The sequence below is a fragment of the Aspergillus glaucus genome, assembly GCF_001890805.1.
Source record: "Aspergillus glaucus CBS 516.65 unplaced genomic scaffold ASPGLscaffold_1, whole genome shotgun sequence".
Classification (NCBI taxonomy): Eukaryota; Fungi; Ascomycota; class Eurotiomycetes; order Eurotiales; family Aspergillaceae; genus Aspergillus; species Aspergillus glaucus.
In genome coordinates this window covers 1,588,986-1,614,448 of record NW_019170453.1, presented here as the reverse complement: position 1 = coordinate 1,614,448, position 25,463 = coordinate 1,588,986, and the positions used below count along the sequence as shown (strand labels likewise).

Below are 25,463 nucleotides of genomic sequence, written 5' to 3'. Positions count from 1 at the left end.
CTCGATGGTTTAGATACTGCTACATTACTGAATCCTAGAGAGGAATTGATGTATTAAGTAGAGTATATGATATTCCCAGTCAATAGTCTATATAATTAGGTATAATAATAATAATTAATGCCCTTTGTGCTTTACAGTATGGGCCCCCGGAATCGCTAGACATCAAAACTCCGAAACCAGTGGAAAAGGTCAGAAAAAAAGGTCATGTAAAGTCCAAATCATCTTCAGGTCGTCCTCCGTATGCATATTTATTTAATATCTCATGTGCGTCCTGCAGTTCATTCGCATGGGGATGTACTAGCCCCAGCGTCTCTGGCTGAAGCCCTGTGCCATTGGGATCTGTGTCATCAACCATCATCTGATACTCATTGACCGCATGATGTCGTACTTCGTCGTCAAAATTCGTGGGTTGTAGAATGTGGGAGCCGTGAGAATAGGGGTCTGCCATGGCGTCGTAGTGTGGGAAGCGAGAAAGGTGTGAGTGGGTTTCAATCATTTGCGGATCAAGAGGCATTGTAGAGTAGTCGGTTATTGTGTTGAGAGGTTCTTGGATAGGATGTGCATGCGTAGGAGCGAAGGGATTTGTATTCTGAAAACTTGAGGTTTGAGTGGATGGTCCAGCTGTCGACTCGTCCATGTACAGTTTCGTGTCCAAGACTTCATGCGAGGTCAGATCCGGCGCGTTCTTCTGTTGATGGAAAGTGGTGGTTCTTTCTTCATTTTCGGGAAGGTCATCGTCTCTGAATCCCAGTGGGGTTGTTTTGAGAGTCTCCTTGCACTCAGGACAATCCCGTATGACTCGACTGACGGTTTCCTTGATCCTGACCCAATGATACTTGACCGCGATGGCCGCAGTGGTCTTGTTGATACCCGCATGGTGCTCATTATGTATATTTTGAGCAATGTCGTACTGCTGTTGGGGATCGGATACTACCTCCTTGCCCTTCAGCATCAGCCTCTCAGGTTCCCCATCGTCACCACCGATAAGCTTGTAATGCGTCGCTGCACTCCGAAGACGACTCTTTTCAGCCCGATCGGCTCCCCGTGGGTATTTGGCATGCTTGAGGTAATATCTGATCTTCTCGAAACGATCTTGTGTAGCAGAATCATCACCTTCAAGGTTGAGGTCCCGCCCATAGATGATTGCGTCGACAAATTGCCCCGGGTTGGATAGGAGCCTACCACCTCCTGGCACTCTGCCGATTCGTTTGAAGCCCAAGGCGTCCCAAATCCGACATGAGGCAACATTAGTCTCATAGACCAAGTTAAACACAGCATACGTGTACCCCTATTTCCCTGTCAGATCTCCTGACTTATGACACAAGTTGCAAACAGATACTGACCATTCGGGGAGCCCACTCCAAATACGTCTCACCCATCAGCCTACCTACACCTTTGTTTCGAGCAGCATCCGTGACGATAAACATGCCATTGCAAACATGATTACTACGGCCTGGGTAGTTCGGTCTGATATTGAAGCTGCCCAGACAAGTTTTGGACCAATTGGTTCCTGCCTGGTCCAACGCCTGAACCTCTTCCACGCTCTTGATATCGCCCAGGAGCATGATGGCACCGAAATTGGAGAACCAGTATGGCCCAAACAGACTAAACGGAATGGGATCTGTCATAGCATAGGTATCTCCTTTTTCGATTTCCTTGTTCAGTTGGTCAGACAGGTACCCCAGCAGGGATCTAGGAACTAGGTCTGACGACGGGAACGGGACCAACGTCGCAATGGTGATTCGGTCCCTGAGGGTCACCTGCCGTGGGAAGATGGTGTCCGGAAAGTACTCCTCGGTAGGGAACACCGGGGCCATCAGATCACCGTGTACTGCGGGCATGATGATGCCCTAGCCCAGCACAACGGGACACGAGACTGTTTACCATATTAGTCACTGCAGCAGAAGGCATTGAGCATGAATTGTGATAGAGTTCTATCATAGTGCTTCATTCCCTCCTTCTTCCAGATAGACATGCTATACATCGGATGTAATAAATCCGGAATCTCCGAAAGGAAACAAACGCCATGCTCGGCTTTTTATAGTCCAATACAAGGGGAGAGAATGAGACAGACAGGGAGAGTGGAGCAAGGGCTTTTTTGGGGAGAATCTGGACGAAAGGAAGCAGTACTGACATTCTGCAGAGGAGCAGCAGCAATAACGTTTCTCCCTCCGTAAGGCGATCAGGCCGCGTTTAGTAGTAACTTGTTTGGTAAGGGCACTTCGAGGACCGGCGAGTATTCTCGAGTCCGGAATGGAGAGAACGCAGCGGAAGAACACGTCGTCCCGGTGACTGAGTCAGGTTTGAGTCAGCAGCGGATTATCGTCCATCCGAGGCTGAATGATCTGCTCCCCCGCCTTTCCTAATACGGAAGGCACACTGGGAGTTGAGTTGTATGACAGCTCTGAGCTGAAATGCACTGGGGCTGGCCTCAGGCTTAATTGTGATTGGAGCTGCTCACTATGGGCTCAGCCAGCCTCTTTGCGCTCTGAGGGCAGATTTTGTGTGCACCATAACTACTGATATTCTGGACATACAAGCACCAACAACCATATCCCATTCTAAGCACCGGTTCCTGATTCACAATGGCGACTGAACGTCCTCAGTACTACCAAAATGCTCTTAAGCCAATCGAAATCAACAAAAACTCATTGCAACAGACTCTGCAGGAATTACGTGATGCGGCCAGGCGCGGAGCTGACATGGTGAAGGAGGGCAGTCCTCCTCCTGGCGAATGGGGAATCGGGGGCCTTTTCCTAGGGAATCCAGGTATGACAATAATACAGAGAATCTGAAACCTAGTTTAGTGTGACAGGGTTAAGCTGACCAGCTGCGTTGCCACTAGGAATTACGCTGGCCTTCCTCCGACTCGCCCATCAAGCTGCGTCTTTGAAGAAGGACAATGAATCTAGCCCGCCTGATTTCCGAAAAGATGCCAATGAGAGGATCTACTCTGGCCCAGATTTACCTCTGTTGCCCAGTAGATTGTCTCCTTTGGGGTCACTTTCCCCGATACCAGCAGCCGTTCTCCGTATACTAGCTGCAGCCACATCGAACAGTGCCGTTTCCAAAGATGACATTCAGTACTTCTATCAGGCGGTCGAGCTGGCTCTGAATAATGGTCATATCGTCCCTCATGCTGGCGATAATCTGGGAGGCGATGAAATCTTATATGGACGCGCAGGACTGTTGTGGTCGATTCTGAATATCCGCGCCCATAAATTTGACGACGACACGGAGAAGGCACTGAAGCCTCTTTATGAATCTATTCCGAAACTGGTCGATGTGATCATTGAGGCAGGAAGACAAGGTGCGCGTGATTGTGCTAAGCTATACGGCGACAAGGATGCTCTTCCATTGATGTATATGTGGATGGAGAAATACTACTGTCTTGGAGCGTGAGTATCCCACTTCCCTCGATATAATGAGTAAAAGTACTGACGTTCTCATTCAAGTGTCCATGGGGCGGGTATGTACACAATTAAATCACAACAAATCACTAAACTAATCAAAATACATAGGCGGAATCCTTTCTACTGTACTTGCCTGTAACGTGGAAGAAGTCAGTGATGGCGCCTCGCGCAATTACTTCCCCTGGATAGCAGAGACGATCACGGGCTTTTGCAAGATTGCTATTGCAGAGAATGGGCATCTCCCGACGTGTATTCCTCCCCGTCAGGTTGGCAATCCTACCTCACCCCTGATCCAGGTCTGTCACGGTAGCCCGAGTTTCCTACTTTTGATGGCATGTGCCAGGAGAAATGCCCATCTTATGGCCAACCACTGGCAGCCCGAGTGGGACCAGGCCATCCAGTTGGCTACGGAGCGGATATGGGAAGAGGGGCTGCTTTCGAAAGGCGGCGGATTATGCCACGGCATTGCAGGCAATGCATGGTCGGTGCTGCTTATGCACGATTGCTTCGAGTATGACAGCGAGCTGGCCGCGCAGGCGAAACGCAACTATCAAGCGCGTACGCAAACCGATATCTCGAGTGTGCAGCCAGAGCTCACGGGAGACTACTTTCTTTCCAAGGCTTTGACTCTTTTGCTCCACGTGCGCGAGACGGCTCCTTACAACGCCTCTTGCAGTGACTACCGTATGCCGGATAACCCATATGCTCTGACTGAGGGCTTGCCAGGTCCCGTGTGCGCATGGTCCGAGAGCTGCGTGGTGATCCAGGCGAGATTGCGGAAAATGGAGCTGGATGCGAACGGAGCGACTTCGGCGGCGGCGCGTAAGAACGATGCTACTTTCCAGGAATTAGAGGGTCGTCACCTAGGATTCCCAACCCTTCCGTATCATCGGGCCACTGGTATGTTCTGAATTCATTCTTGAATATTATTGAGACTAGGTAGATAGATGGATGCATATACAAAAGAAAACTTGGCTGTCCAGCAGCCGGATATCACAGTGTTCTTGCAAGCAGATATAACCGATCCAAAACGCCATGCTCAGCTAACAGAATAGACAAAAGAAAAGAAAGCAAGAGGCAGCAAAGAAGCAGCAGAAAGGACAGAAGAGGACAATGCAAAGAAGGAAAATGCGTTCAGTAGAGAGTAAACCCAGTGCGATACATGGGCGGTTGACCAGGAACCTCAGTACGGTATTCCACTCGCTTGGGAAAGAAGTTAGCCTGGGGTGCCTCGACAGCAACTCTCCAGCGACGCCAACAACGATCCGACGGATGGAGATCACTGCAGAACCTGCAACGAGGGACTCGTGCCGACTGCTGACGTCGCATGTGTTGTTCTTGGTGGTGACGATTTGCGATCCTTGGCTCTGGCTGGCTGTAGCTTCGCGCTCGCGTTCCCCGATCTTGTTCTCTGTGCATCTGCTCAACCACGTATTGATTGATTTCCTCTTGACTAGGTCGTTTGCGGTGACCTCTGGTACTCCCGCTTCTGTAGAGCCCTTCCTGGTCCATTTTCTGGACGACAAATGCGTTGATCTCATCCTGCGTAAGCGCCCGAGATCTGCTCTGTATCCTCGGCGCAGCACCACCCCAACCCAACGGATCAATCGCGCTCTCACGATCAGCCGGCAACGTTGACGGCGGTGGTTGAACCGGTAGCTCAATCCCCGAGTCATGATCGTCCTCCTCCTCCTCCTCTTCTTCTTCTTCTTCCCCCTCCTCTCGCACCCGAATCGCCTTCTCCTCCTCTCTAGCCCAGCGGGCCAATTCCTGAAACGAGATCCGCGCCGTCGAGTCAGAACCATTTACCTGCGGATCGCGCAGCAAAGCCGTCGCCCAATCAGCCCATTCCGGTCGCGATTTCAATTTCGACAGGAAGAGCATGTTGATTTGCGAATCGGGGATCTGGAAATCGTCGTCGATGTGCGTGAGACCTTCTCGGATGGCGTTGAAGAGGGAAACGAATTCATCGACGACGTTGGATTTGGCCGAGTCGAGATCGAGAAATTCGTTGAGATGGTGCATCATGCGGAGGTTGCGTTGCCAGGGGTCCATTTTCATGCATGTATGAGCAGCTAGTATGTATAGCACAGCTGCTAAGATGGCCAGTGTTTCAAACAGCGGATCGTGGATCTGGGGAAGTTCGGCTTTTTCAGGGGTGAAGAACGGTCGAACAGGAGGAGCGGTGACTGACGTCACGGCTGAGGTTGATCACTTGACTCAAAAGCTTCACGTTTGCTGAAAAGGGAAGGTCTTTGTCCGAGTTTCTGCAGAGAAAGACGTTAACCACAGTGTCTATTAGTTGCTCTAGTGTTGTGCTGATATACGGAGTACTTTGTTCCACTCAGTCCGCCGAATGGTTCGAGTTCCTGGTCGACAGCGTTCTCTCCTCTCTACTCTTGACCCCGTCTCTTAACAGCCATCCGCATAGGATCGGAGCTACAGCATTTGTTTTAATCAATACAGCGTCAGTCTCTTCGCCCTGCTGATACTATACGTGGCGGGGCACACACAATGGGGCTGGTTCTGCGCCCGACAGCGATCGTCGACGCGAAGCTTCATGTCAGATTGCAGTCCGCACATGCGACATATTACGCTGCTGGTAAGCGACAGAAATCTCTCTTGCTCTGAAATGAGTTTCTCCGGACTGGTTTGCTCTCGAATGCCTCTTATACACTGCCCCGCATAAGATGGATGTCGTCCCTCCATCTTACGAGACTGCCACGGCCCGAGATGCCTGGGCTGTGATCGCTCAATATATCCCATCGGCCGATCTCTGCGCCGCTTCACTAGTCTGTCGCAGATGGCACAAGCTTTTTATGCCTTTTCTTTGGGGGAATCCGGCGTCGCACTTTGGGACGGATAATGATGCGGTCTACGGTAAGCGGATCTAAACACACCAAATCTAGCTCACATTCGCTGATATGAACAGTTGCTCTGACTAGGTTCCGAAGAACCCTGAAATACGCCCGCGTCGAGGTGCGAATGTTGACCCATACGCTCCATCTCCCTCCTGCACTATCGGAAATATACGGTGGCCCGAGACCAGAATGGTTGAGAGATATCCTCGAATACTTGCCATGTGTCCAATCGTTGATAGTGTCCAGACTGCCGTTTTTCGACCATAATGCCATGACAGCATTGAAGACTTCGGTGAAATATGCACAACCAGCCGATGCGTATAATGTGCGCCTGCTGCTAGCAGAGCACGAACCGAATACCACTTCTCAGGGTCTTGCAGAGGCTCTGTTGCACTTTCAAGAACTGATATATTTGGATTTATCCTGGACCACGCCTGCTCGAGACAGCAGCGTCTTGTCTTGTCTATCTCAGCTCGAGCACCTCCAGGTGTTGAAGTTACGGGGAATCGGACTGAGGGATAGTCATGCTGAGTTCCTGGCTAATGCCATTGGGACTAGGGTCCGGTATCTAGACTTGCGGAATAACTTCCTCACTGATATGGGAGTGCGGTCTCTGTTGCAGGGATGTTTCTTGCCTCGCCCACAAGCAGATGATGCGTCTCCGTATTCGTCGGACCCCTCTGCTCACCTCTTCAGACGGTCAGATCTGGATGAACAGTTTATAGAAACTCTCACACAGCCTCTTACAGGCCGTTCTTGGATTGAGAGTCTGCCGCATGTGGGGATAACACATCTCTATCTCGCCGACAACCAGATCACGGTTGAAGGTGCTGCAAGTCTGCTAGCCTCAAGACGGCTTCATTCTCTGGATGTAGGTACGGTCAATACGGCCAAGTCCTTGAATAGACAGGCACAGGATCTCTCACCCAGCTTCGAGGAACTCCCCGGTTCTGAGAAGTTGATACCCCTTCTGGGGTCTGTTGCGCAAGAAAGCCTTACATATATTCGGGCTCACCATGCTGTTGTCACAGCTGAAGCACCGTCCAAAGACTTCACTTCACCAAATGTTTTTCTCCCTGAGCTTGCAGGTTCTGGTCCAGAGATCGAGCTTGAACCGAATCATGCGCCCGCAGAATTGAGTGCCACTCATGAGATTCATGAACTGCCCTCAGAGGAAAACTTTATCGCCGAGCTTGAGGATACGTCCGTCTCGCGGCCCATAGAATCTCCTCCCCTTGCCGGGAGAGTTCAAGGGTTACAGATATATGCAGATGAGCCATTGCCAGAGCTAAAGCGCGGATCAATTTTCGCACCAGAGGTAGTCGAGCCTCCACAGGCGACAAACAATGATGACGAAGCCCCAGAGGTCATCAGTCCTACCACACGCCCATCTGTAGATGGGCCATATGGCCAAAAGATTCAAGAGTTGCTCAGCAAGAGACCTAAGAACCTTTCTATTCCCCGAAAAGATCGCAAAGATAGCAAGCATCCCTATCTACACCCATCCCATGTTCCCCATCTTGAGACTCTGGTCTTGACCGATGTGCCTTCGCACGTGCCGGTCAATTCCCCTATACTTTCATTTCTGTGTCGGTTCATCACCGCCTGTTCTAATGAAGCATTGCTAGCATCGCTTCAGGCAGGGTCGGATTATTCGCTGCCTCCTGGTCAAGCACGGCTTCGAGCTGAACAAGCTCGGTCCAGATCCCTCTTTGCACTACGCCGCTTGGTCCTCGAAATCACCCCCTTGTCTGAGTTGAAACGCTCATGGAAGGCTGCTGGATATCGCAGCGGAGCTTTCAATTCCAGCACGGGAGACCAAGACTTAGAGAACATGTGGTCAGCCGCACTGGATGATTTTAGTTTCTTTGAAACCGAGTGCGGAATCCCTGAAAATGATCCGGGGAAGTACTTCCCTATGGCTGCTCTTAATGAGAAAGTCACATTGATGCCCGAGGATGACGGTTCTATGTCCCCCGGGAGCTTAGGGCGGGATACTTTGCTGCCACCGAGCCGGAATAATTCACAGCGCAGTGGCCGCTCACGAGTTAATTCGCTCATCAGCAGCCCAACCGTAGGTTCAAGCTACGCAGACGACAGACGTAGTCAACGCCCAGTCGAAGTTCCAATGGTCGACCTCGTTGCCGAACTAGCCTCCTTCCGACGCACCAAAAAAGCCGAATACGAGGCTCTCTTACAACGCGACCGTCTCAGTCGAAAAAACATGTCTCGAATGAGCCCAAACCCGAGCATAGACACAAGATCAAGATCGAGTACCAGCTTACTTTCTCCCTCCCCGTCGTTACCAGCCGTTCAATCCCGTTCGCTGTCTCCGAGTACAGTATCGGCTCCGCATTTGGCTATGGCGCATTATGTCGAAGGGCATTGGAAGGGGGAGGTGAAGATTGTTAAGAATCCGGCGCCCAAAGGTCGGAGTGGGGTGGTGGATATGTATGGGAATTATTTTGAGAAGGGGTATTTATATCCTTGATAGCTTGTTCGCATTTTTTTGTGGCTATATAGGTTGGTGATGAATTGTACCGTATACATCTCTATAGGTTGATATGTTGCACTCTAGGCCTTCCTAAATGAGTAATGCCGGTTGCAAACGCGCGAGGCATGCAAACGCGCATTGTACTGGGCTATTCACGTGAATCAATCCCTCCTACTGATATTTGCATTTTTCACCTTTTCTTCTCTCCTCTCCTCTTTTCCACCCCCATCCTGTGCTCTATGAGAGGCAGACTGCCGCCATGGTATATATGAGCCCCATATATAACATCTACTATTCTTAAGTCTATAATCCGGGTCCAGGCTCATTTCTAGTACAATAAATCCACCGCTATTCATTGTACCTGGCAACCAGCAACATCCCTATGTCAGAACTCACCACGACAAACTTGGCAGGGTCAAATCTTTTATCTATATACGAAATGTCACCCTTCTATATCCAGCTATATAAATCTTTGACCTTGTATTTTTCTCCTCCACAAAGCCTCTATTGAGGCGAAGCGCCGCCATGAGAGCGCTCGCTCCCCCACATAATGGCGAGCAGGAGACTCTGTGGTGACCCAGGGAGTTGAGCTACTTGAACAAACAATGGCCAGGCAAAATCAAAACGGGCTTGGAGACTGGCAAGATCAGGAAGCATGGTGTCTGGCTATCCACACACCATCGAGCTACCACCCGCCACAGCCTGTCTTTTATCTCGCCCAGGAGTAAGCCAGTATCGGGGACAAGACGGGCATAGGGTTGAAGGAAGAATGAACAAACTGATATTTACTATCTGCATTGTCGGTCTGTGGTATTTCCTATATCTGTATGGTCCTCTTTTATTTTAGCTAACCTGGTTTTTGGCTACAAAATAGGAGTCGAAATCGAAATCGAAGTCCCGGCCCGGGTTGTGTATTGCCTCAGCTCGTGCTGGTACGATGGTTATATAGCTATATAAGGCGCCGTCTTGTGGCTACGCTCGCAAAATGATCGTGCTGTTCATGAGAGCTGCGCATTAGAAAAGCGCTATTTGCATTGAAGTCATTGCGCGCGATTGTTACCGATACATATGCCTTAATAGATTCAGGACACCATTCAAGACTGCCGAATTCACCTCTTGAGCAAGATACGCAACATGGTACCCATATATTCCAACTTCACATCACTATCTGCAACCCAGAAGTTAATGACAGAACTGAGTGCATTAGTATCAGAATCTGATCATCTCGTGGGCAAACACAGCTCCTCCTTTTGCTCAACTTTGGCCAGTTTGCCATTATAAAACCCCGCAGCCAAGTTAGTCGCGAGATATGTGTGAGTTCTCTCACTATTTGCATAAAGCTGACTCCACGAAGCTGACTCGACGTCTATGAGGATTCAGTATGCAGATTCACCAACGAGACCAAGCGTCAATCGTATCTGTATGGATTTGCCAGGGAGAAGACAATCCACGAAGTCAGCAACTTCAGTTCTGAGTCTGATGTGGAAGAGAAGCTGTTTGAGCTCTTGCAATCTTCTATCACAAGCTTAGAAGTTGGATATACCATGGAAAAACCGAGAAAAATACCCCCAAAGATAGCTAGCCTAAACAGAGCTGGTTCAAAAGCTCTTCGGCTTTTACTAGATGGCTGGTAAAACCGGGTGGTTTAGTGGTGATCACGTCTCGATCACTAGTAGTAGCCGGCCCAAGATCGTGATAGAGAAATGGGAGCCAGTATCCCTATGTTACCACGGCATAATAACCTGCTCTTCTGAGCTTCCCCGGACGGAGACCCAGGAACCTAGAGCAAGCACATCCAAGCAATAATCGAGGTAAAGAGACCGCGAAGGAAACCAATACTGTGCGCTGCTGTGAAGCAAATGATTTCGCCTTGATTCGCCAAAGACAGTTGGTGACGACAGCCCGTAATTCCAAGACCTTAACATCCTGGAATTACGGAAATCAAGCTAACTAGTTGTTCGAAGGCATATAAACATTATGTTGTGGAAACAGAATGGGAAGTCGATGATGATTCCAACAAAACGTCGGCCGTGTAATGTCGGCATTCTCACATACTTCGGTATAGCTCAGAACTTAGACGCTGAGTTCAACGAATCCTCGCAGCCTTATCAATTCAAGTTGCCCCTTTTATGGCACTTTGTTTGTCTTTGGGGATTTGAGGGCATGCTTTCTATATACTGGCGGGGATCCGTGGATGAAGCGCTCCGGACATTGGCTCTTGGGACAGGCCGAAGATTTTTATCAAAACCCGCCTGACTTTAACAATTGAACCGCCACAACCATACTGCGGTCAAACCTCAATGAGGAGATATGAAGGAGCCAAGGCTAAGCCGGCATTGTTACTGTCGAATTGAGACCTATCACCCCGTTTGATGTTGTGGGCATGTCAAGGTTATGGAGGGACTAGTTACGAACGAGAATAAATAATGGTCTAGCCTGCACATGAGCATCGAATTTCCTCCGCATTCTCATACACCCAGTGTGACAAGTGAAGAATATAAGTCCCCATTGAATTCACGACCTACTAGGATCAAGCGGCAAGGTTCTAATAAAATTGGACGACAGCCTCGCACAGGGGGTATGACGATGATCGACTTCGAGATAACACAAGCAGTGGACGGCACCACTTTTAGTATGGATGAGCAACCCACGGATATTATGTCTACGTGGAGTATGAGCATTCTAGTTCAGATAAAACACTCATGAGAATGGAGATCACAGGCGAGCTCGATCTCACCGCAAAAGTGCGCGGACGGCAGCTTGAAAGGGCTAAATCATTTTCGAGCTTTGAATATATCACGTCCACGAAAATGCAAGTCAAACCGGAAGTGGAAGGGAGATACATGTCCTTACCCAAAGAATTGCATACGAGCTTCAATGGCTTCGTGCTTTTCTTCAATGAGATCCTGAGCAAAACAGTGGAGACCGCTCAGCACGTTTACATGGTCTCGACGACGATATTCTTTCTGTTTCCTGCCAGCTACCCAGAGGGTGTAATGCACTCATTCACGGCATCCCGAAATCGACCCACCTTCTTCCCGAGTGTCGAAAGCACATCGGGCGATTGCTGTGTCATTCTTCCTTTCTATAACATTTCAGACCCAATGGGGATTGGGTGTCATTCGATTCCATGCTGGCGTCCAACTTCGTCGTGCAGCTCGAATCACGAATTCGTAACATGCTACCACGTCATGCTACCGGGTCTGGCTTGACTTCAGAAACGCGGAGGTTGACAATGATCGATTTCGAAGCGATTGGGGACTCATAGCACCTATAGTGCAAGTTCTGTGTTAACGAATCTCAGGTACTCTATCAAATTCGATTAGGGCTCACTAGGATAGCCACAGAATTGACAAGTCTTAGGCTACGAAAAGCGAAATGATTGAGAAAGAAACGTAGAGGCATAATTCGTTGCCCTCAATTGTGGTAGTCTGTACCTAGGGTTGGAGAGATCTAGGGAGAAACATTTCCCTTCCAGTCTCGGTTCTTCCCGTAATCAATCCCAAGACCATGGACAAGCCGATATCATAATTTTTTTCAATTCATTCTCTTTTGAGTATTATTGTCGTCGACTCCTGTCCCACGGCAAACCATTAAATCATCGCGCGGACGACGCCTGTTGCAAAACCCCCAAGAGCACAGAAACCCCGATTTTTGTCCATTGGAACCATGCAAGAGAAGTTTATTTTAGGAAACACAAAATAGAAATTGACAGCCTAAATCCATTTATTTCTTTTTTTCGTGTCCTTTCCTTACATAGCCTTAGCGGCCTGAGGGGGGCTCAGCTTCTTGCCATCCTTGTTGTACCTGATCCTCGGCGGGGGAGCACGGTTGCGGCGGCCTTCCCGAGAGCGGACACTGTAATTCAGTCAGTCGCTTGTTTCTATAACCTTCGCGAAGTATGTAGTTCAAGGGATGATGTCGTACCGAACGATCTTGCCGTGGATAGCGCAGGAGACACAGTAATGCAACTTCAGGTACATCTTGGGGACGGCGTAGTCGGTGAAAACGGAGGCGTCAGAGATATCACCTGCATAAGTGAAAACGCAGGTCAGCCGGGCTGTCATGGACGAAACTCTGCCACCATCAATGTATGAATGCATGCACCGCTCAGCAATCATCGCGCAGCTCGTTTCAATAATCCACCACTCCTTCCCATTCTAAAGACCCAACTCCTCTCCCAGAGCGCGTTGCATGCATTCATTCCATTGCCGGTTCAACTTCGGGGGATTTAGGATCGAACGTACGGATGGCAGCGGACTCAACCATGTTGCGGATAGTGAATCTCTTGATCGCCTTGTCCTTGGGGACGCAGCGGGCGCAGTTGGAGCAGCGCACGGGCTTGACGTGGCCGCGGCCGTTCTTGTTACGACCGCTGTTGGGAGAAACAAATCAAGTCAGTTTTCCTGATTCAAAAAAAAAATATCTATGTCGAAATCGAAAACGCCTTTTTGCTGCCATCATGAACACGGTGGGAGATAGTCGATATGTAACCCGTAGACCGTCATTCTTTTTTTTTCTTCGGCGGAGGACCGTATAACGTTGTTGAAATGGCAGCGTGTTGAACTGGAAAAGGAAAAAAAAGGAAAAGGAATCGTTCTTACTTGCTCGCACGCTTCTTGACCATCTTGTCGGATTTATCTGGACAAAGGTTGGCTGTCGGGGGTGGGTTGTCGAAAGGCACACACCTCTATGAAACGGAGGCTCGCGATGTGGTTGTGTCCCCGGTTTGTGCGAAGCCCTATGCCCTTAAGCGAGCTGGGTCACGGGATACCTGCCTGAGGAACAAATGCCATCATTTATGCCTGATTGATAAGGCGAATAATTTCTCAGGCAGCATTATCACCTGACAGCACGAACCAGCGAATCCGTGAGCCCGAAACGGCTTAGCGGCCGCCCGTACCACAGTTACCGTACCGTCAGGAATCCAACCCGACCAACGGGTAACGCTGCGTACTTGTATTATTGTTTTTTGGTGCCTCTCCCCCTGTTCGGATCACCTTGCTTTCCCTCGCACAACTGGGTGTTTCCCTCCTGTGCCTTTCTACTACTCTCTCATTCTATTATCTATACTATTATTTCGAGTATTGAAGACTGTCTGGGTTGATCCGATCAACGCATTCGGTATTATCACTCATACATATCTTTACAGACGAACATACCGTTTTTCTTAGCGTCTGCTGCCACCTATCATACCCCTCCCCACCGGAGTGTTTGGCCTGTTTTCCCTGTTTCTCCACGTATCATCCCTCGCACCTCTCGTTGGGCTCGAACCTCCTTCTTGTGCAGAAAGCGGTCTGTCGGTTAGAAAAATAATATGTCGACCACTGGCAGCAGTACTTTTCGAAACCAGAATCACCGATCAAGCGGCCGAAGCAGAGTGCCGGACTTCGACAACGCATCTGTCATCTCAGCTTCTCAGATCCCGCGCCCTCACTCTACCGCAACACCCGCAGCTTCTAGCGATATTGGCAGTACCAGCATGAGTGCCGCTAGCAGTAGGCAAAGACAGAATCAGTCGAAGCGCGATGAGGTATGCTGTGAACAGTCCTCGGGATGTTGCTATAAACAAGAGGGACCGAAGTGTCTTTATTCTAAATTTTCTATTTTGTCTTGCATATGCTAATCATGATTATCTCTCATATGATTAGGCGATTCGACGCAGGCTGGAGGCCGACTTGAACAAGAAGAGGCATACCACGGGAAGGGCACAACGGTCTCGCAAGGCCCCTCCCGGCACGGTGCTGGCCTTGAAACCCAGTCAGGCTCTTCAGATCAAGCCCAGCACCACGATTTCCGAAGCTGCTCAGTTGATGGCCGCCAAGAGGGAGGACTGCGTACTGGTTACCGACGATGACGATCGAATTGCCGGTATCTTCACGGCTAAGGATTTGGCTTTCCGTGTGGTTGGAATTGGCTCCAAGGCCCGAGAGGTCGCGGTTTCCGAGATTATGACGAAGAACCCCCTGTGTGCGAGAACCGATACCAGTGCGACGGATGCGCTCGATCTGATGGTCCGGAAGGGTTTCCGACATCTCCCGGTTATGGACGAGAACCAGGATATCTCCGGTGTCCTCGATATCACCAAGTGCTTTTACGATGCGATGGAGAAACTCGAACGTGCCTACAGCTCTTCCCGGAAGTTATACGATGCACTGGAGGGCGTGCAGAGTGAATTGGGCTCCTCCCAACCCCAGCAGATCATCCAGTATGTGGAGGCTTTGCGTCAGAAGATGTCGGGTCCGACTTTGGAGACTGTCCTGGACGGTATGCCGCCGGTCACCGTCTCTGTCCGCACTTCCGTTAAGGATGCCGCCGCCGCGATGAAGGAGAACCGCACCACCGCTTTGCTTGTCCAGGACCAGGGATCGATTACCGGTATCTTCACCAGCAAGGATGTCGTCCTTCGTGTGATTGCTCCAGGACTTGACCCGTCCACTTGCAGTGTGGTCCGTGTCATGACCCCTCATCCCGACTTTGCCCCGTCCGATATGAGTATCCAGGCGGCTCTCAGAAAGATGCACGGTGAGTTATTACCTGGAGGATCAAAAACGATTGGACTTGTCACTAATGAAAAACTAGATGGTCACTATCTGAACTTGCCCGTGATGAACGAATCTGGTGAGATTGTTGGAATGGTGGATGTCCTCAAACTCACATATGCCACACTGGAACAAGTTAGTACCACTTGGGTAATCTAGTATTCTATAAGCTGACCATTCGCTATCAGATCAATTCGATGGGCACTCAGGATGATGAGGGCCCGGCTTGGAATAAGTTCTGGTTGTCGATGGACAACGAATCCGACTCGGTGGTCTCTGGCAGTCAGGTTGTCTCCGGCAGTCACCATCCCCACACGGCGCATCGTTCCGTGCTCAGTCCCGACTCTCACAAGCACAGTTTCGACCATCGCGATAGTGTGATGCCTAACGAATCCGCATCGCATCAGGGAGATGACCACTCTGAGATCATTGAGGCTCACCATCACGAAGAAGAGCATGCGTTCCCCTTCAAGTTCAAGGCACCAAGCGGCCGGGTGCACCGTGTGAACGTCCTTCCCTCCGCTGGTCTTGCCGACATGGTGACTCAGGTGACTGCCAAGTTGGGTCCTGAAGTTGAGGCAGTTGGCGGTGCGGCCGACTGCGAAGATGGCAGGCTCAGCAACACCGGATATGCCCTGAGTTACTTGGATAACGAGGGTGACACCGTTTCGATCACCACAGATCAGGATCTGACGGATGCCGTGGCCCTCGCTCACCAGTCCCACCGGGATAAGGTCGACCTGTTCGTCCACGATCCTACACAGCCTCCTGTCTCTGGCACAGTCGAACCTCAACCCGCACCTATCAAGACCGCTACTCCTGTTGAAGAGAAGAGTGTCGTGGAGGCCGCGTTGCCCGAAGAGCCTCCTGTTGTGAGCCAGACCCGCGCCCACTCGTTCCACTCGCACCCTCACCCTCCGGAGGAGCAGTTCATTGCCGGTGTGCCGAATGAGTTATTGCTCCCCGGTGCCATTGTCACCCTTGCTGCCGTTATCGCCGGTGTGTTTATCCTCAGCCGGCCCAGCGGACGGTAATGGTAGACCTCATGCTCCGTATTCTGTAATTGGTTCTTACCTCTCCCCTCATTCCCCCCACTCCGTTCTCTACCGTTTCCCCTCCTGTTCGTTTCAGCGAAAAGGGCTCCTTTAGGAGGCCTTCTTATCTTTACACACATAGATCCCTCCCGTCCAGAGCGATATATCCTTTGCCCGCCGTTCACTCTTTTGATCCCCTTCTGCCATGTCTCCTCTGTTGCTATTTTGGCTACCAATTTTTGTAATTCTCCAGATACCGCTGTTGCTTAGTGTGGCTAGAGCTTCTTGCATTCAATGCATATATTGTTAGTTAGAAGATCCTGTAAATATTTATTGTTTTATGTTTTGTAATCGCTTGCGTTTACTTCTCAACCATTTCTTGACAATGAACCCAGGTAGAAAACATTCCCGCGTCCCCGGCATGATCGTTGCTGCCGTGTCTGCAAAGTCAGCTTCAAGCCAGGGTTTTGATGTATGGAATTCGCGGTTTTCTCTTGTCGTATGGTTGAGTCATTCGCATAGCAAGCATTCTCATTAAGGCTATATCGTCGCTCTGGCATCTCAAAAAAGGTAGGAAAGTCAAACGAGTCTATATAAAATAGGAAGATGGAGAGGAGGACAGGGTTGTATAAATGCTTGCCGCACAGCATTAAGTGCTGTTTGATGATACAAAGACATGCGGTTCTTACACTGACACCATGATTCAGATAATTGTAATCGTCGTAGAGCTAATCAATGGTTAGTATTCTGTATACAGTGCAGGATGTTCTGAATATAGTCTCAGAGGCAATGGTAGAATCTATGCCTGAGTGCCTGGAATCACCCGATTGGGCCTAGCGCGGGCTTTGTTCGAGGCTGGGAATTTTTCAGACGTTCCTCTGTTTTCTCCCTCCCACCGCGATCTCCAACGCCTTCCTCGTTATCCGTGTCCAGTTCGTGCTCTTTGCCCGGCTGGGATGCTGTTCTTGCATTTGAGCTGTTCCTGGTTTTGAAAGCTCTTTTTTCCGCTTTTATTTGACCTATTTTCCCGTGACGACTCCGTGAAGAACTCCCTTCTTCATACCCCCCACCACCAAAAAAGAAAAAGAAAAAAACGACACCCCTCTCCCCACTTGGGTCTAACGTTTTTGAGACTTCCGATCTTCTCGAACTAGTTCTTGTTCCTGAACGGGAAACCAGTGTGGTTCTAAAGCAACAATCACCCTACGAAACAACGAGCAAACAATCATGTCTCTACTCCCTCCCGAGGTCCACTCCGCGCTGGGCCAGCTGCTGCGCGCCCTGACCACCGCCGATAACGCCGTCCGCTCCCAGGCCGAAGAACAGCTGAATAATGACTGGGCTCTGAACCGTCCCGATGTCTTGTTGATGGGTTTGGTGGAGCAGATTCAGGCTGCTGAGGACACAATAGTAAGTCATGCTGGCTTGGCTTAATTCCACGGGGTCGGAGGAGAGGGAGATACTGGTCCCATTGGGGGAATTACTCGCTCCTTACGGGACGACCAAAATTGTCTCTCCCTTGCTCCGTTTATTATTTTCTTAATCCGTGTACAATCACTGGATCTCGGTTGTATTGATTATTTCCTCTCAACAACAGACACGCACATTCGCTGCAGTGCTTTTCCGAAGAATAGCCACCAAGACAAGGAAAGACCCCGTCACGAACGAAGCCAAAGAACTTTTTTCGACCCTCACCGGAGAACAGCGATTGGTCATCCGTCAGAAGCTGGTGTCCTGTTTGACCGGCGAGTCGGTCACTGACGTTCGGAAGAAGATTGGCGATGCCGTGGCCGAAATCGCGAGACAATACACCGACAACGGTAGGCAATATGATTTAAGCAACGAGTGCAAGCGAGGGTGAGATTTTTCTGACGGTTTTCTTGCGTTTTATAGGAGACCAATGGCCGGAACTACTTGGGGTTCTCTTCCACGCCAGTCAATCCCCCGACGATGCGGGCTTGCGCGAAACCTCCTTCCGCATCTTCTCGACCACCCCCAGCGTTATCGAGAAGCAGCATGAGGATGCCGTCTTGGGTGTTTTCGGCAAAGGTTTCAAGGATGACAATCCTTCGGTATGCCGGGCATTCGCGACTTCATGCTCTCTGGGGCTCAGTTGAGCTGACACTATGTGCAGGTGCGCATCGCAGCCATGGAAGCTTTCGCTGCTTTCTTCCGTTCGATCTCCAAGAAGTCCCAGCCCAAGTTCTTTCCCCTCATGCCCGACCTGCTCAATGTTCTCCCCCCTCTGAAGGAGGCACAGGACAGCGACGAGCTGTCTTCGTCCTTTGTGGCTCTCATTGAGCTCGCGGAAATTTGCCCGAAGATGTTTAAGGGCATGTTTAACAACCTGCTCAAGTTCAGCGTTAGTGTTGTTGCCGACAAAGAGCTTAGCGACCAAGCCCGCCAGAATGCCTTGGAATTGATGGCTACCTTCGCCGACTACGCACCCAACACATGCAAGAAGGATCCCGAATTCGCACAGGAGATGGTCACGCAGTGTCTCAGCTTGATGACTGACATTGGAATCGACGATGATGACGCCGAGGAGTGGAACACCTCCGAAGATGTAAGCCTCTGCGTTCTGACTTGAATATGGACATGCGAATAACTGATGCTGTATAGCTTGATCTCGAGGAGAGCGACCTCAACCACGTTGCCGGTGAACAGTGCATGGACCGTTTAGCCAACAAGCTCGGTGGTCAGGTTATCCTCCCTGCCACTTTCTCATGGATCCCCCGGATGATGTCTTCCTCTGCTTGGCGTGACCGCCACGCGGCTCTGATGGCCATTTCCGCCATCTCCGAAGGATGCCGCGATCTTATGGTTGGCGAGCTCGACCAGGTGTTGACGCTCGTTGTCCCTGCCCTCCAAGACCCTCACCCCCGTGTCCGATATGCTGGCTGTAACGCTCTGGGTCAGATGAGTACCGATTTCGCCGGTACGATGCAGGAGAAGTACCACGCAATTGTGTTGAGCAACATCATCCCCGTTCTTAACAGCCCAGAGCCTCGCGTTCAGGCCCACGCTGCCGCAGCTCTGGTCAACTTCTGTGAGGAGGCAGAGCGGAAAGTCCTTGAGCCATACCTGGCCGATCTTCTTCAGCATCTCCTGCTGCTCTTGCGTAGCCCGAAGCGGTATGTGCAGGAGCAAGCTCTGTCGACCATTGCCACGATCGCCGACTCCGCCGAGACTGCGTTCGCTCACTACTACGAAACCCTGATGCCGCTGCTGTTCAATGTCCTGAAGGAGGAGCAGTCCAAGGAGTACCGGTTGCTGCGTGCTAAGGCCATGGAGTGCGCCACGCTCATTGCGCTGGCCGTGGGTAAGGAGAAGATGGGCCAGGATGCCCTGAACTTGGTGCAGCTGCTCGGTCACATCCAGCAAAACATCGTCGATGCGGACGACCCGCAGTCGCAGTACCTGCTCCACTGCTGGGGTCGGATGTGCCGTGTTCTGGGCCCTGACTTTGTCCCATACCTCCCTGGCGTTATGCCACCGCTCTTGGCTGTTGCGGCTGCCAAGGCTGACATCCAGCTGTTGGACGATGAAGACCAGATCGACCAGGTCGAACAAGACGAGGGCTGGGAGTTGGTGCCGCTCAAGGGCAAGGTCATCGGTATCAAGACCAGCGCCTTGGAGGACAAGAACACCGCTATTGAATTGATCACCATCTACGCTCAGATCCTGGAAGCCGCGTTCGAGCCGTACGTGCTGGAGACTATGGAAAAGATTGCCGTCCCGGGACTTGCTTTCTTCTTCCACGACCCTGTGCGGGTGTCGTCGGCTAAGCTCATTCCTCAGCTGCTGAACTCGTACAAGAAGGCCCACGGTGACCAGTCGCCTGGGTTCGCAGAGATGTGGAACAAGGTTGGCGAGAAGATTGTTGAGGTGCTGAGCGCGGAACCCACAGTGGACACCTTGGCAGAGATGTACCAGTGCTTCTACGAATCGGTCGAAGTGGTGGGCAAGAACTCTTTGACCCAACAACACATGCAGGCCTTCATCGACTCGGCCAAGTCGACTTTGGAAGACTACCAGCTGCGTGTGAAGGCTCGCTTGGAAGACCAGGCCGACGCGGAAGAGGGTGAGGAGGACCTCGAATATGAATACGCAGTGGAGGATGACCAGAACCTGCTCAGCGATATGAACAAGGCGTTCCACACCATCTTCAAGAACCAAGGCAACACATTCCTGCCGTCGTGGCAGCGCCTGCTTCCCTTCTATGATGCATTCGTCACCAGCGCCGATCCGACACAGCGGCAATGGGCTCTGTGCATCATGGACGATGTGCTGGAGTTCTGCGGTGCTGAAGCTTGGAACTACAAGGACCACATCATGCAACCCTTGGCCGCAGGTCTGCAGGACGAGAACGCCGCCAACCGGCAAGCGGCCGCCTACGGAGTTGGTGTTGCCGCACAGAAGGGTGGCCCCGCTTGGGGTGACTTTGTTGCAGCCAGTATTCCCAGCCTCCTCCAGGTGACGCAGATTCACCAGTCTCGGACGGAGGAGCACTTGTTTGCGACGGAGAACGCTTCGGCCAGTATTGCCAAGATCTTGCACTTCAACGGTAGCAAGGTGCAGAACCCTCAGGAGATTGTGGCCAACTGGATCAACACCCTGCCTATCACTTTTGACGAGGAGGCAGCACCATATGCCTACTCGTTCCTTGCACAATTGATCGAACAGTAAGTTTCCTGCTCCTTCATGTTATAAACGCAGTTACTAACCGAAACAGGCAAAACCCCGTCGTGCTCTCAGCTGCTGACAAGGTATTCGGGTATATTGTGCAGGCCCTGGAAGCCGAGACGCTGCAAGGCCAGACCGCCGCACGCGTGGCCGCCTCTGCAAAGAAACTCGTGGCCGCCACGGGGCTGAACGCAGATCACATTCTTTCGGGTGTGAATCCGGATAACCAGGCCACAGTCCGGAGCTACTTCCAGTGAATTGAAATGATGAGGGAACGTAATGGGAAATAGGTTTCGGTTTTTGCACACAACTTTTCTTTTTTTACAAGTATGATATATGTCCAGTATGATAACTTTGATATCTTGATGTGTGGTGTTTGATGCATACATTTCTTTTCTTTTTGTTTGATATCAGATCAGCGTTTGCCCTGAAATACACCCGATCAGTCGTCTAGAATAGGTATGATGATTCGATCTGTTTAATTGTGTTGTCTGAATAGATATGTAATTGTGCCGGATAGTGTAAGGTCATACCATAATAGAATTTAACTAGTTAACTAACTACTGCGTATTGCTGACTGAGCGATGCAAATATATAAAACTAGGGCAGCCCAACAAGCTCATCCCTTAGACCCCGTAATCACTCATAATCACCTTTGGTATTTCCTTTTATCTAATCCATCCAAGCCATGACCCGGAATCTCGAACCCTCAAATTATACAGAAAGAACCTTCTCGTGTATAGCCATACCGGTGACATCATGGGAGATCAGTAACTGCCGGCGTGTAACTATATATCGGGACTAATTGATATTCTGTGGCAGGACTTGAAATCCGGGAGTCATCACCATATGTTAGCACAAGAATGCCTATACCGTTACTGTCGAGAGATTGTCAACTTTCCTTTGAACGTGTGCTGGAGGATTTTCCATCTCAACAACGATGGCTCCACGGGAGACTTGCTCCGACAAGTCGATCATGATATGGTTGTGCCAAGGAAGTATATAGTACTTGACGAAGGTCAGTATAACTGCTAAAGCATAGCTAAAATGAAATATAATGTTAATAGTAACAGACTCAGGATCCTTGGATATCAACGTGACATCAGATAGAGCCCCACGGCGGGTATACTCGAGACCACCTAGCTCGGATCATATCAACCAAGATAGTCTGATAACCAACTATCTATCCCTGGATAATGTTATAGAAATCTAATCAACACTATTCAGCAAGGCCATTTCCGCAATGTCCTCCGTGAACGAGACCGCAAATACGCTATCTCCGGCAAGAGCCTACGGGCCAAAAACCGACCCTTCCTCGGGCTCTCGAGCACCCATGTCTACTCCGTAAGTAGGATAAACGAATGGAAGACGCAAAACTACAGACGCTGGATTGCAGATACCAGCAGCCCCAGAGAAGTTGGTAATTCGAGAATCTTTTCACCGCAAAACGGCTTGCTTTTGATGGCGGGTATTGATATGATCTGGGATGCGTGGAGGATTGGTATTGATCCAGATGTATTTCTCCTTTATCCCTCAACTAAATAAATTGTGGCAATGCTAATTAATTAATCTACGCACAGGAAGGTTTCAAGATCATCTGCTTCGGCGAAGACGCCGTGATGCTAGGTGGATGCAGACTCGCAGAGTCCGCTATAACCCGCCCAACCCTAACAATCGTGTTAGCCCTGACTTTCTGCGATGGCATCTCCGCATGTGTATTTTGGAGGCTATGAGGGGGAATGATATCGGGAATCCGTGGGAGTTTGATCTGGGACCGCAGCCGGATGATATGGGGACGATTATGGAGAAAGGGGATGGGGAGAGGATGGAGGCGGAGTTGTTTTCGAGGTTGGGGGGTTTTATGGATAGAGGTGAATGAGTATGGCGTGTGTCATTTTATTACAGTCACTTGTATGGGCGCTATAGGAACAATCAACAATTCACAATACATTGCGCCTTCCGATCTGGATCTGCCCGCGTGCTACGCAACTACTCTAGGTAGAAGTATCACCTCTCGCCCCCGCCCTCAATCACTAAGCATAACACCTCTAAAATGTCAATCCTCAACATGTCAACCCTCAACCTGCCCCCGTACCGCAATCCCGAAGACTCCGATAAATACGACACCAAACCCCTCCCTCCTCGATTCCTCTACTCCCTAGACGACGACAACCACTCCGAGCAAATGAAAGACCACCTAGAAGGCCTAGACTACGGAAACGCCCCCCAGCCGAGGTAGCCGAAGACTTCGACTCCATAACTATATCTATAGCGGAGCGCAAACACGCTGAATGGATCAAACGACCGGAGGAATACAAGTACAAGATCACGCCGGACGAACATGCCAGGGGATGGAAGGACACCGACATGTGCCATTTTGCACCGGATCCGAGGAGGGACATCCGTGTTGTTTTTGGGTCGCTTGCTCGTTTGTGTACGGCGTATCCGCCGTATCATGATGGACAGAGTTGGATGGTGGAGTTTGTGAAGGTGCTAAGGATCTGCCACGACATGAGGTTTACGCTTATACCGGTGTTTCTTCTGGGGATCTTAATGATCCATGTCCCAAGATGGCGCTGTGACCGATTGAAGCGAGTTGGGAAAGTATCTACACGTACTTTGAGGACGAGATATCGGTGTGGTCTGCAAATTACCGCTTACGCAACCCCAAATCTGCAATGGCGCGTCTTACATCCTCGAACTTGAACGATTGCAGTGGTCTCAGTGCTCTCCATCAACTTCTACCGGATAGCCCTGAATACCTGGGTTTAGAAGAAGAGCCTATTGAGGGACCGGATAAGCCGGGGATTTTGATACATTCTGCTGCACAATGGGTCATGCGGCCTGATGAGTGTCGATGGGTTTATGGGCAGTATAAGAAGGCAGAGAATGAAGGTATAACTGAACTGGGAGTGTGGAGTATGGGGCGTTGGAGGGAGTGGATGAGACTGTTTGGGTTTGTCATGTCGGATAAGCGGTTTGTGCAGAAGGCCAGGGCTAGGGGTGTTGCTGAACGGGCGTATAGACAGATGCTTATGATTGAGGAGTATGAGCATAATTAGGTGCTATACAAGCTGTACAAGGATAGCTAGTCTCTGCCCTGTACTGTACCGAATATGTCCAAATAAACTTCACTATAGCTATACAACCTTTTCCAAAATTTCCAATACCTGCCCCTTCTCCTTCAACGGCACGGGGTTGGACACACACCACCGGTCGTGTAGACTGTTCTCCGCCAACCCATCCAACTGCTCCCGTCCAACCCCGACATCCTTCAAGCTCCGAGGCAGTCCCAGTCCCCGAATGATAGCATCCAACACATCGCCCAAACCAGCCTTGTCCTCATCAACACCACGACGGCTCAGCACGTCCTTGACAATATCGTCATGAAGGAGGAACTGCCGCACAAGATCCTGGCGGTCATTGTTGGCGTTATGCGCGGCATTGAATTTACACACAGCTGGTAAAAGTATACAGCTTGTTTCTCCATGCCCAACACCCAACGGCCCAAGCTGATGTCCAATTCCATGGCTAGCACCCAACTGAATACTCCCACTCGCACAAGCAGCCATGGCATCCACAGACCCCAGCTGACACTGCAATCTCGCGTCCAGATCTTTCGCGTCACGCTTACACTTCACCAACCCCGGCACCAGCAAACCAAGCGCATGTCTCGCCATCGCATCCAACGTATCCGTCCCATTCTCACCGCGCAAAGCGCACAACGTCTCAACGCAGTGATCCACAGCACGAATACCCGTACTCAACCAGATCGAATCCGGCGTTGTAGATGTAAGTTCCGGGTCGAGGATAATCAGCTGCGGTCCTTGTGTTGGGTAGCTGAAGGAGTGTTTTCTGTTGCTGCCCGGTGTGATGTCGTCAGTGCCGCCGGCGAAGTTGGAGTATTCGCCTGCGGAGAGGGAGGTTGGGATTGAGACTATGGGGACTGTGGGTGGGTGGATGGAGCTTTTGTTAGGGCTGGTTGCGGTTAGGTTGAGGAGGTCGGAGGCTTTTTGGATGTTGTTTGCGAGGGCCTACACTCGTTAGTACCATTCTAGATTGGGTTGTTTGTAGAGTCATACCAATGCTATAATCTTAGCACCATCCGTTAAACTCCCCGCTCCCAATGTGAGCAGTAGATCCGCGCCGACTCGTTTCGCATCTTGCACGATCTCAAATACCTCTGACCACAGCGTGTGGCTCTTCATCCCGATTCGCACACCAACAACCTTATCCTCGCCTAGGGTACTCTTCAATTTCTCTAGGGAGTCTGTGTTGCGAGCCAATGACCCTGAGCAGATGATGTAGACGCGCGAGGCATTGAAGAGACCGGGGACATGGCGGGCTGCGGCGGAGGGGAAGGGAATACCGTAGGAGAGGAGGGGACGGGGTTCGTCTGCGAAGGCTGTTCGTACTGTTTCTGGCATTGTAAT

General features: G+C 50.6%; 10 protein-coding genes across 10 annotated transcripts; 6 read left to right on the top strand and 4 right to left on the bottom strand.

The window, feature by feature from the left end:
- Positions 1-202: 202 nt before the first annotated feature.
- On the bottom strand, positions 203-1,841 carry ASPGLDRAFT_63075 (putative histone acetyltransferase Spt10; the record flags this gene model as incomplete). Its single annotated transcript, XM_022548615.1, has 2 exons — positions 203-1,288; positions 1,344-1,841. 2 exons carry the CDS (start codon positions 1,839-1,841, stop codon positions 203-205), a joined length of 1,584 nt encoding a protein of 527 aa, XP_022406269.1.
- A 744-nt stretch (positions 1,842-2,585) lies between these two features.
- ASPGLDRAFT_1490434 (lanthionine synthetase C family protein) lies at positions 2,586-4,508 on the top strand (the record flags this gene model as incomplete). The annotated part of the gene is made up of 4 exons (XM_022541994.1): positions 2,586-2,769; positions 2,846-3,398; positions 3,456-3,469; positions 3,522-4,508. 4 exons carry the CDS (start codon positions 2,586-2,588, stop codon positions 4,322-4,324), a joined length of 1,554 nt encoding a protein of 517 aa, XP_022406268.1. The 3' UTR covers positions 4,325-4,508.
- Positions 4,509-4,547: 39 nt separating this feature from the next.
- ASPGLDRAFT_114783 (uncharacterized protein) lies at positions 4,548-5,468 on the bottom strand (the record flags this gene model as incomplete). Its single annotated transcript, XM_022539637.1, has 2 exons — positions 4,548-4,979; positions 5,067-5,468. 2 exons carry the CDS (start codon positions 5,466-5,468, stop codon positions 4,548-4,550), a joined length of 834 nt encoding a protein of 277 aa, XP_022406267.1.
- A 635-nt stretch (positions 5,469-6,103) lies between these two features.
- Positions 6,104-8,765, top strand: ASPGLDRAFT_31283 (uncharacterized protein; the record flags this gene model as incomplete). The annotated part of the gene is made up of 2 exons (XM_022544037.1): positions 6,104-6,293; positions 6,346-8,765. The coding sequence occupies 2 exons, from the start codon at positions 6,104-6,106 to the stop codon at positions 8,763-8,765; spliced, it is 2,610 nt and encodes an 869-aa protein (XP_022406266.1).
- Positions 8,766-12,152: 3,387 nt separating this feature from the next.
- On the bottom strand, positions 12,153-13,438 carry ASPGLDRAFT_54216 (40S ribosomal protein eS26). Its single transcript, XM_022548068.1, has 4 exons — positions 13,373-13,438; positions 13,016-13,143; positions 12,696-12,798; positions 12,153-12,626 (listed from the first exon to the last, which is right to left on the bottom strand). Exons 1-4 carry the CDS (start codon positions 13,393-13,395, stop codon positions 12,521-12,523), a joined length of 360 nt encoding a protein of 119 aa, XP_022406265.1. The 5' UTR covers positions 13,396-13,438; the 3' UTR covers positions 12,153-12,520.
- Positions 13,439-13,783: 345 nt separating this feature from the next.
- ASPGLDRAFT_162124 (CBS and PB1 domain protein) lies at positions 13,784-16,735 on the top strand. Its single transcript, XM_022542506.1, has 4 exons — positions 13,784-14,301; positions 14,420-15,293; positions 15,351-15,445; positions 15,499-16,735. Exons 1-4 carry the CDS (start codon positions 14,086-14,088, stop codon positions 16,342-16,344), a joined length of 2,031 nt encoding a protein of 676 aa, XP_022406264.1. The 5' UTR covers positions 13,784-14,085; the 3' UTR covers positions 16,345-16,735.
- Positions 16,736-17,239: 504 nt separating this feature from the next.
- On the top strand, positions 17,240-21,559 carry ASPGLDRAFT_41615 (nuclear import receptor PSE1). The gene is made up of 6 exons (XM_022545451.1): positions 17,240-17,754; positions 17,942-18,164; positions 18,238-18,416; positions 18,479-18,910; positions 18,967-21,029; positions 21,080-21,559. Exons 1-6 carry the CDS (start codon positions 17,572-17,574, stop codon positions 21,285-21,287), a joined length of 3,288 nt encoding a protein of 1,095 aa, XP_022406263.1. The 5' UTR covers positions 17,240-17,571; the 3' UTR covers positions 21,288-21,559.
- Positions 21,560-21,672: 113 nt separating this feature from the next.
- On the top strand, positions 21,673-22,995 carry ASPGLDRAFT_268507 (HNH endonuclease signature motif containing protein). Its single transcript, XM_022543612.1, has 4 exons — positions 21,673-22,048; positions 22,104-22,196; positions 22,262-22,545; positions 22,611-22,995. The coding sequence occupies exons 1-4, from the start codon at positions 21,880-21,882 to the stop codon at positions 22,761-22,763; spliced, it is 699 nt and encodes a 232-aa protein (XP_022406262.1). The 5' UTR covers positions 21,673-21,879; the 3' UTR covers positions 22,764-22,995.
- Positions 22,996-23,098: 103 nt separating this feature from the next.
- On the top strand, positions 23,099-24,092 carry ASPGLDRAFT_31278 (uncharacterized protein; the record flags this gene model as incomplete). Its single annotated transcript, XM_022544036.1, has 2 exons — positions 23,099-23,265; positions 23,747-24,092. 2 exons carry the CDS (start codon positions 23,099-23,101, stop codon positions 24,090-24,092), a joined length of 513 nt encoding a protein of 170 aa, XP_022406261.1.
- Positions 23,954-25,457, bottom strand: ASPGLDRAFT_162117 (iron-containing alcohol dehydrogenase; the record flags this gene model as incomplete). Its single annotated transcript, XM_022542505.1, has 2 exons — positions 23,954-25,064; positions 25,113-25,457. 2 exons carry the CDS (start codon positions 25,455-25,457, stop codon positions 24,171-24,173), a joined length of 1,239 nt encoding a protein of 412 aa, XP_022406260.1. The 3' UTR covers positions 23,954-24,170.
- Positions 25,458-25,463: the final 6 nt, after the last annotated feature.

Excerpts from the sequence above, each read along its gene's own strand:
- ASPGLDRAFT_41615 (XM_022545451.1), top strand. The coding sequence starts at position 17,572 with ATGTCTCTACTCCCTCCCGAGGTCCACTCCGCGCTGGGCCAGCTGCTG. Across the intron at positions 18,417-18,478 it reads TCAAGGATGACAATCCTTCG|GTGCGCATCGCAGCCATGGA; the intron begins GTATGCCGGGCA and ends CACTATGTGCAG. Across the intron at positions 18,911-18,966 it reads AGTGGAACACCTCCGAAGAT|CTTGATCTCGAGGAGAGCGA; the intron begins GTAAGCCTCTGC and ends GATGCTGTATAG.
- ASPGLDRAFT_54216 (XM_022548068.1), bottom strand. The coding sequence starts at position 13,395 with ATGGTCAAGAAGCGTGCGAGCAA. Across the intron at positions 12,799-13,015 it reads GGTTGAGTCCGCTGCCATCC|GTGATATCTCTGACGCCTCC; the intron begins GTACGTTCGATC and ends TCACTTATGCAG. Across the intron at positions 12,627-12,695 it reads ATCCACGGCAAGATCGTTCG|TGTCCGCTCTCGGGAAGGCC; the intron begins GTACGACATCAT and ends ACTGAATTACAG.
- ASPGLDRAFT_162124 (XM_022542506.1), top strand. The coding sequence starts at position 14,086 with ATGTCGACCACTGGCAGCAGTACTTTTCGAAACCAGAATCACCGATCA. Across the intron at positions 14,302-14,419 it reads ATCAGTCGAAGCGCGATGAG|GCGATTCGACGCAGGCTGGA; the intron begins GTATGCTGTGAA and ends TCATATGATTAG. Across the intron at positions 15,294-15,350 it reads GGCTCTCAGAAAGATGCACG|ATGGTCACTATCTGAACTTG; the intron begins GTGAGTTATTAC and ends ATGAAAAACTAG.
- ASPGLDRAFT_268507 (XM_022543612.1), top strand. The coding sequence starts at position 21,880 with ATGTTAGCACAAGAATGCCTATACCGTTACTGTCGAGAGATTGTCAAC. Across the intron at positions 22,049-22,103 it reads GTATATAGTACTTGACGAAG|ACTCAGGATCCTTGGATATC; the intron begins GTCAGTATAACT and ends TAATAGTAACAG. Across the intron at positions 22,197-22,261 it reads GGATCATATCAACCAAGATA|GCCATTTCCGCAATGTCCTC; the intron begins GTCTGATAACCA and ends CTATTCAGCAAG.